At 42.1% G+C, this 9,256-nt stretch overlaps 1 protein-coding gene across 2 annotated transcripts; it reads right to left on the bottom strand.

Moving 5' to 3' along the window:
* Positions 1–4,729: 4,729 nt before the first annotated feature.
* On the bottom strand, positions 4,730–8,821 carry LOC115621248 (AP2-associated protein kinase 1-like). 2 transcript variants are annotated; one of them, XM_030514840.1, is made up of 2 exons: positions 8,072–8,821; positions 4,730–6,505 (listed from the first exon to the last, which is right to left on the bottom strand). In XM_030514840.1, exon 2 carries the CDS (start codon positions 6,495–6,497, stop codon positions 4,761–4,763), a length of 1,737 nt encoding a protein of 578 aa, XP_030370700.1. In that variant the 5' UTR covers positions 6,498–6,505; positions 8,072–8,821; the 3' UTR covers positions 4,730–4,760. The 2 variants fall into 2 exon arrangements, with proteins under 2 accessions (XP_030370700.1, XP_030370701.1); XM_030514841.1 differs by lacking the exon at positions 8,072–8,821 and adding an exon at positions 6,976–7,020.
* Between the last annotated feature and the right edge of the window lie 435 nt (positions 8,822–9,256).

Below are 9,256 nucleotides of genomic sequence, written 5' to 3'. Positions count from 1 at the left end.
TTTGCACTCAATATTTTAGTCCAGCCTTAGAGTAAGGTATGTATAGTTTGTTAGTCGAGTCGAGCGCTTGTCCCGCATGCATTTTCATATTTATGTGTCTCCAGATAGTGGCGGCAGCGTCGCAGTCAAAAGTTCTACGTTCACACTTGCCACACGGACATGCAAGGCGAGTCTGACTGTGCGCCTCTTTGTGTGCGAGTGCGAATGCGTGTGTGTGTGTGTGGGTTTGTGTCAGTGCGACTGTGTTTATATGCTAATACTTTAGCACACATGCCGGGCGCTATTATCGCGACTGCCACTTGGGCGTCGAACTTCCGTTTGGCGCCGTTGCTGTTGCAGTTGCCGCTGAAGCTGACGCTGCCCCTTTTCACTATACGCTGCACTTCAGCTGGAGTGGCAAACAGCCAGCTGGATGGGGGGCAGGGGGATCGGCAGCTCTTGCAATTCCAGTTTGAGTTTTGTGTGTTGTAAAATGAATTTTACTTCATTTTGATATGTATTCCCAGCTGGCTTTAGTGCCACTGCACATAAATACACACACACATATATAAACACAGACTCGCATGTATGTTGCATTTGCAACCACATATTCCGCATGTGTGTGAGTTTAAGTGTGGGATGTTTGTTTGCTCGTTTGTTTGTCAGTTTGTTTGCATTGCGCTATCACAATGATAATAAATTTTATTAATCTCGCTGTCACAAACACTCACACAAACTCTCCCATACATGGAAGCATTTGATTGTATACTACAAGTATAGTATATAGTAGTCTGTCTATCTCTCGCCCTCGCCATTCAACACTATGTGCTGCGCTGATCAAGTCCTCAACTGAAACGTAAACGTGGCCCAAATGCCATTAGCCAAATGCGAAGCCACCGTTGTGCTGCTGCGCCATCGACGCTAGCTTCAAAGTCAGCGCCGTCGTGTCGCCATCGCCGACGTGAGCGTGACGTCAGCATCGGCGTCATGTTGCCGTGCAATTTATATCCGAGTATCTCTGAGCAGCGCATGTGCAGCAGGCGAATTTATTATGTAATTATTGCTGTACATTCTAATTGCGAGCGTTATTTATTTTGTCTCGCAGCGCCGCATAGCAGTGTAACAAATTAGCGCACAGTGGGACCGAAATGGAAATTTATTATCAAAAATGCTCAGCCAACAATTTCAATTAAAAGAAGCAAGGACAATGAACACTGTGGGTTGGTGATTTCTTATAGTTAGCACTATTTGATTAGTTAATTATATCAACTAAATCAGTCAGTTAGTTTTCTAGTTTCTAAAGAATCTGTAAGAACTAATAAGTTACTTCATTTCCAAGGTGCGCCTTGAAAATACCTAAAATGTACTTTTCAAAATATGCTTAATTGTTTCCTTGTATAACAATAATTAAAATTGGTTTATTTGCACCTGTCGACGTAAAATAAATATTGTTTATTTATTTATATACGTTAGTTTCTATACATAAATTTTAATATAAGAACTAATTACAATTTAGGTGTGCCTTGAAACTACCTTGGCCATCGACTCGACTTTTTAATTATAGGTATTATAGTATTTACAGTAGTCGAATAAATGTGCTTAGTAATGAGAAAATATATAATTTAAAATTGTTTGATATTACTTTAATCTGAAAGAGTGATTTCCAATTGAATTATGTAATAAGGGCTGAGTGTTTTGCTGTCCATAAGCTGCTCAATTTATTCAATTCTTTGTCATCTTATTTGGCACATTCGTTGAAAGCCCATAAAACTGAGTACAAAAGCACTCCAGCACTGGCGGCCCATGGCCTGCTTGGGGCTCTGGGGGCATGTGCACTGCAGCTTCGAAAACATATACAAAAGTTGCTAATCAAAAATTTATTTAATTTCTTGCCGCACAAAGGCCGAGAGCTTGGCAGACTGGGTGCAAGTGCGTCCATTGCGGTGGTCAGCTAGGAGTGGAGGTGGGTTGATGGTCAAAGCCGCCGCACACACGAAAATCCCCGTGCTGGGCAGCGATTAAGCCCCCAAGGCAACAGATTTGGCGAGCGGTGTGTGTGTGTGTGTGTGTGTGTGTGTGTGTGTGTGTGTGTGTGTGTGTGTGTGTATGTATGCTGTGTGTGTGTGTCCTCGTTAAATGCTGAGAACCCAATTTGATGATGTCGACCGCAGAGCGCTATGTGTGTATGTGTGTATGTGGTGTGGCAAGCGGGAATCTGACTGTCGAAATGTGTGTCGGTGTAGGTGTGCGGCGATGTCACTGCAGGAAATGCAGTCTAAGCCCCAACAAACGCCGGAAACGTGCGTCCTTCTGCCGCCCCCCAACAACTGGGTGGCACGATTAAACTTTTTGCATTAAAAATTGCAAAGCGCGTTCTCACTGTCCTTCGTACACTGAGCTCAACAAAATGCAGCTCTAACAATTCTTAATACATCAAGTATTAATAGCAAAAGGTGCAGGATAAAATAAGACTATTTTAAACCGATTTTGATTAACATTCAGATTAACATAAAAAGCTAATAAATATCAGTCGTTTGTAAAAAAAAGATTTATATAATAATAAGGCTTTATCGTTTGTAAGAGACTTCGCCTGCGTATGCATTATTTAGCTTGCCTCGATCCTTTGCCGGCTAATATATTTCGATTATTTTCAAAATAAGTAATTCAGTTATATCCAGAAATCTCAGATTGAAGCGCTTTGACAATTGCTAGAAAAGGGAAACTTTTGTGAGAATACAATATAGTTAAATAATTATGTATTGGTTGATTTTTTTCAGTGCACGATGCTTTATGCCCCCAATGTGTGCTGTTGTTTTTGCACCAAATTTAATTGCAAATTTTATGTAGCCGGCACGCCCACTTGACAACTAAACAATGTGGCGAGCAATGATGTTTTTTGCAACTCGCTTTATTTTTTGCTCAGCTGTTTCCTGTTTGGTGGCAGTAAATCATGAAATTTATTTAGCAGCATCAGAAAATGTATAAATTAAATTGCAAAATTCTGTTGGAAACTGAAGTCGTCTGGCTGGGCCCGCAGGATACTTGGCATTAATTTTTATGCGCTTTTAATTTAGTTTGGCCAAACCAAAACTCTAACCCGTCCAAAGGCACATGTAAATTTGGCTGACAACGCGCCTCAAACTAGGCCACACCAAATTGTTGTTGTTTGCCCAACTGTGATTTAATTAAAACTAATAGTAAAGTTTTGTCCCCAGGCATTTGGAACAGCAGTCAATCTTGACGGTCCTGCCAATGCAATTTGCGACAACGACAAAGGGCCAAGAAATGATTTTTGAGGAAAAACACAAGGGGCGGCCTACAAGTCCCCAACAGCCCTACAACTAAAATGCCAAGCACTTGCCTGACAATTTGCAAAATCTGACAGCACTCGACACCAATGACAAGGGGGCCGAACACTCCTCAGATTCGTGTGGGTGGCACGCACTACCAAATCGACCTCAAGCCAAATGCAGAAAAGTTGAAAACACTTTGGCCACAATTGCACAAACTGCAAAATGAGCATGAAATCAGATGCATGCCGATGACTGAGCGGCCAGACTGGGCCAAAACTTAGAGCATCTGCTGCAGTAACTCCAACAATTATCAGAACTGGAGATGGCCGTGTGGCTGAGCTATTTGCGACCCCAATGTATAAAGATGCAAGATACCAGAAGTTGAAAAGAGTTGGTAGGGTAAGTAGAATTTCTTGTTTAAGGTGTGTCGTCTTAGAAATTCAATAGCCAGTTCAGCCAAATCTAGAATATATAATTAATTTGATTAAACTGTAGATCTTTTGCCATCTACTTAAAGTAAAAATCTTAAACTGTTTAATATTCTGTTTTTTATTCCTATGCATCAACATACAAATATTGTTCAAACATAATACAAATTATATAAGACATCCGATAAATGCAGAAATAGTCTGCATTCATTCAAATGTTACCCAAAAATATTGTGTTGAGGTCTGTGAAAAACGTAATTTTCACTTCAATTATGAACATGTGTCATTAAAAAACAAATTTTGTTTTATTAATTTTTTTCTTTAAAATCTAATTGCAGCTTCGAAACATTTTAGCAAACAACAGCAAGCATTGATAATAAGTTCAAAGGCTGGTTGAGGTATATTAAGATCTGCAGCGTCTTACTGCACTCAGATTAGTGTTAGTATGAATCTTGCGGATTCGTAACGGCATTCAGTATTCGAACTAAGTATATTTTCAGTCACTTGAAAGCTTAAAATGCAAGAAAGTCACACTTTTCTCTCGTTGTCCCCTCTCACATTATTTTTGATTTTGGAGCTGCCTACTCATTCTGAACAGCAATAAAAAAGAATATATTAATTGTTTGTAGCTAGCTTATCAATTGATAAAAGAGGTATAACAATCTATTATTTATGATAAAAAAGACCCTTGTTTGTACCCGCACAGCATTTGTCTAGTTGTTTTTGCCATTAAGGCTCTTTATTGCATTTCCATGGAAGTTAGAGCTTGCGATAAGTGCTCGTTTTCGTGGCAATTCACGCACCCATCACTATGTGTGGTGGACCGGCTTCTTGAGTCGCTCATTGCACTTGAGGCCAAAATGCGTACTGCCTAGGAAATGAGCAATGAAAGTGATGGAAGCAGTATGCGGCAAGGTAAAGGCGAGCAAGCAATTAGGCAACTGTAGAGTGCGTTCCATACCCCTTTTCCCCCTTTTCCTCTACCGAAATAACTCCCCTACCAACCCTTTAGAAAGAAAATGCGTGCACTTAAAACAACTTGGCTTGCAGCTAATTCAACTCATTTCTTGTTAGCTCGAAACAGAGAGGATGGCGGTTTCAAAAACGTACGAGACTTGGTTAAAGTTGGTCGTGCACCTGCAGGTGAAGGAGCCGTGGATGAAGTGGCCTCAGATTTGGGAACAGCAATTACAGTTGCAGTTTTTACTTCTGGCTTATCAGATATTTCTGCTGCGGTACGACTGGTTGAGGCATTGTTATCCTTCAAGTGGAAGTTGTGCTCCGCATGGGAAGTTGGATTTCTGTCAAATGTAAGGGAAGTCACTGAGCGCGTGACGGGAATGGCCCTCCTCCTGGTAATCTCTGGTTGATCTTTTGCACTCTTGGGCGCAAATATCGTAATGCCCGCATTGCGGGGCGTGGGCAGCAAACTGATGCCGGAAAGAGCACGCTTCATAGGTTGGGATTTGGTGTCCACTGCTGGGTCAAATGTGACCATATGTTGTTGTTGCTGCTGTTTGGCGTTCAACTTCGGCGACGTTAGGGGCTGCACGGAGCAGTTAGAAATGCCGGAATCGGGCGTTATGGTGACTAGATAAGAAAAGGATGCACCGCCAGGTAGTTGTTCCTGGATCTGAATCTCTTGCTGCTGTGGTTCTAGGTGTGCTTCTGGCTGCTGTGCTGGCACCTGCTGCTTCTTCGTTGGCTGTGATGGTTGCTCCTCCTGCTGATTCTGTTGTTGCCTTTGTTGCTGCTTTTCCTGTAGCTGAATGAGCAACTCACCAATTTGATTGACCAGGTCGGGTATTTCGGAGGCATCAGATTCAGCGCCTTTCTCCTGATCGATCTCTGATGGCTTGCGGACCAGCTGAGTGGTGGTACGCATCCTCTGCAGCTTTGAAGGTGTCGGACGCCCTGATAGCTGCATGCTAGAGACGCCCCGCGTCAACGGCTTATGTGCTGATTTGCTCTGCTGGGGCTGCTGAAGTATGGTCCCCTTATTGGCAGTCCTTAGACTACTCGTCGATGGGCTGCCCTCGACTTGGGCGGATTGTTGGCGCAGCTGCGACTTGAGGGTCGTGCCATTGACTCGTTTGATTTCAAAGGTGCGCTGTCGTTTGATGCCAGGTCTCTCGGCCAGAGGAACATTTGGAACTGTTGTCGAGGTCGAGTGCATGGCCTTCTCCTGGTGCTGACGTAGTTGCTCCAGCTTGGAACGGATTTGTTCCAAGTTCGAGGTGGTGTCCTGCAGCATGGCGCTCTGATCGATTGCGTGCGACTCTGTCTCCGCTTCAACTTCCGCTTCAGCTTGCTGCAGATCCTCGAAGGATGAGGAGTGTGCAGTAGGCGTACCAGGTTGCGAGAACTCCAACATAGGCTTGCTCAGCTGCTCGAGATCGGCTTGAAACTTGAGCTCGTCCTCGACGGCCTTAAGCGAGGCAATAGCATGGGCAGCTGTGCTGGGCAGCTCCGATTTGCTTGGAGTCGTCATTGTTGCTGCCGGAAACTGCAGTCTTATGGAGTCCAGGAGAGGCAGATCGTTGCAGATCACATGCAGATGGGCCATGCGCTTCTTCTCCCGTTTGCTGAGCGCCTCGTTTAAGTCACGTCTCGTCGTCACTCGGACGCCATCAATCAGGATGAAGGGCACGCCGCTACTGTCCAGTTGGGCAATTTCTTCCATGCCGCTGATGTCAGAGGTGGAATTTGTCTGGACAGCATTTTCATGAGTAGCAGCTGGAGCTGGATGCGCAACGCCACGATGTTTGCACTTCGATTTCATCTTCTTGTCCCCCATTTGTGGTGCTGCGTGCGTAGGATAAGCATTTAGTGTCATCGTATAGTTTGTATTTTCCCGCTGCCCGCTTCTCATAATACCCCCACCCCCTGAGCTGTCCGGCTTATGCAAATAAGCCGCAGCCTTTTCGCTGTTTGTTTCTGGGACGAGGTACGGGCGGGTGAACGCCCACACAAATGAGAGCGCGAGCAGAACGCAAATCAAATTTGAAAGGCGTGGCTGTAGGCCTGAAACCACATGTCGATTGCTATTGCTAGCGCATTTCGAAATCCGACACGACCCCAAACCGAGAAGGTGGCGATATAAGTCCGTTGCAAATCTGCCTGACTGTTGATACAAATGTGCTCAAATTGCAAACTGGTTGTTCTTTTTTTTAGTGGATGAATAGAATGAAGCTCACACATCAAACATTGTTTTTCTAGAGATTACTAGCTTGTATATTAAAATGAAACTACTAAGAAATGCACTTAATAATCACCTTTGATAAGCTTTATAAGATTTTGTTAATTTTTTTTTTAAGTTGACAAATTTTGCAGCGAAAGCTGAATGCCAAATGAATAAACAATATTGACAAAATTAAAACTACCGACAACTTAGAAATTCAAAAATCTTGAAAATATCAAAGCCATGTGTTTAATATTTTCAAAAATGTTTTACTTTTTTATACGTAAATTAACCGGATCGAGCTAAACAAAAAGAAGCTGCAAAACTATTCAGCTGACGAATTACTTGTATTGTAATGAACGTTTGCTTAAACCATCCTGGATTAAGTCTTTATGCTTTGAGATTTAAAATATTCTGATACAGAATAAAATTTGTATATTTTTAAAATTACCTTTTTACTAATATTATTTATAAATTGAAGCTTATTTGAGCGATTGAAATTGGAATTAGGCTCATACCTTAATATCTAATTTGTTTTAAACTTTAAAGAAAAGTGACATTTATTTATCAATGAAATATAGAAAGAATGTTTTAAAGCGATATTTTCAATAAATACTATATAATCTATAATTCGTTTGATATTATTTATTTGAAAATACAGCCACTATTTGACGAAACTGTTTAGCTTAATTTTACGTAAGTCATGATTTCATCAGCTACAGATCTAGTAACAATTAATCAAAAAAATAGTTCAACTAAGTGATGATGGTAAGAAGTTGTGGATAAGTAGAAATGGGCAGAAATAAATCTTTCTTGTCCAACTCAATACATCTTCAATTTTCAAAAACTAGATGGAGCCTTAAATTTATTACAAAATATTACAAGCATTCCACTTTAATGTTTATATACGAGTATATATAAAGTCAAGGGAGTTGTATCACCCCAACCTCGCTCTCCCAAACACACACGCTAAGCGAAACTCAATTAGGCATAGTGCCCGTTATTTCCCGCCTTTGATTTGCATTTAATTGGTGCGGAAATAATAGGAGGGGTGTCTAGACACAGGACGAGCAGGCTCAGCCGGCGTCAGGTGATGGGAGAAGCCGCACGTCTGCGCTCGGAAACTTTGTTGACATACGCGCCTTGTCAGGTTTCATAAAGTCAACTGAGCTGGTGGCTCAGAAACTCACCTGACAACGTTGACCGCAAAATAGTTGCTGGCTAAGTCCGCAGCAAACAAAATTTTAAATCCTTCAAAAGCAGTGCGCTTTGTGCCTGCCGCTGTGTACGCCGTGTTCGCGTGGCAAAAAACAAAATTGAAAAGGATAAAAGTTTTCAAAACCAAAAGAGGGAAAATAAAAACGTAGAATCGCTGGCAAAACGAAAAGAAAATGTTGCTTTAAGTTTTTTGGCGTCCTTTGGCGTGCGCACTTGTGGCTGCCTCAGCTTTGATGCTGTTGTTGCTGGTGGTGTAATGGAGATTGTTGTTGCTGTTGTTGCTCAGCTTCGTTGCCAGCAGCGGCAGCAGCGCAATCCAAAACTTTCTTTTCTACTGATAAAAACTTAAATGTCGTTTGCTATTGCTCTCGTGGTTGTTGTTGTTGTAGTTGCTGTTGGTAATGTTGTTGTTATTACTGCTTCCACTGCTTCGGCAGATTCTTCTTTTTTAGCTTTTTCTTTTCCTGTTGGCTTTTGGAAATCGTCGAGCGCGCTACGCAATCGTAAATGTTTGATATCCCCAAAAGGTTAACAATTTTAGCTGCTGTTGCTTCGCTTTTTCTTTTTGCTCTTACTTGTTTTATTTTTGAAGAATTTTGCGCTTTGCCAAATCAAACCACAGCGCCTTTAGCACACACACGCACACACATACTCCACAAATAGTATATGTAGCCTATATATGTATGCATATACAAGTAGGTAGGTAGGTAGCAGCGGCTCTGCATCTGAATTTTAATGTGGGGCTTGAATGTGTGTGCGAGTGCTACATTAGGAAAAGCGTACTTAGCTCAATTTTGAAATGTGACAAGAAGCGAAATGAGAATAAAACTGAGTATGTGGCAACATTTTTGAGGTATAACTCAAATACTGGCATATGACAAAAAGTTTCTCAAATGCTTCTTTGAATTCCAATCTGAAATTCTGACAACCTTAAAAGGCCAACAGCACCCCCGCCTGTCTTGTTGTCGCTGACCAGCGGACGAGTTGCTCTACTGTTCCTGGCTGGCTATAAAGATTTAAGGGAGCAATGTGCTCTTTATTATATTTACGATATTCACCCCCGACTTAAGCGCCTAAGAGCGCAGTTTTGTCGAAGAGCGCAACGTACGATAAAGGACTGGCAAGGACTCGGCAAAAGTGCTCTCTCGCTGTACTAA

Source organism: Scaptodrosophila lebanonensis, unplaced genomic scaffold (assembly GCF_003285725.1).
Source record: "Scaptodrosophila lebanonensis strain 11010-0011.00,11010-0021.00 unplaced genomic scaffold, SlebRS2 tig00000024-arrow-pilon, whole genome shotgun sequence".
NCBI lineage: Eukaryota > Metazoa > Arthropoda > Insecta > Diptera > Drosophilidae > Scaptodrosophila > Scaptodrosophila lebanonensis.
Note: the sequence above shows the minus strand (reverse complement) of the source record. Positions and strands in the feature narration are given on the sequence as shown.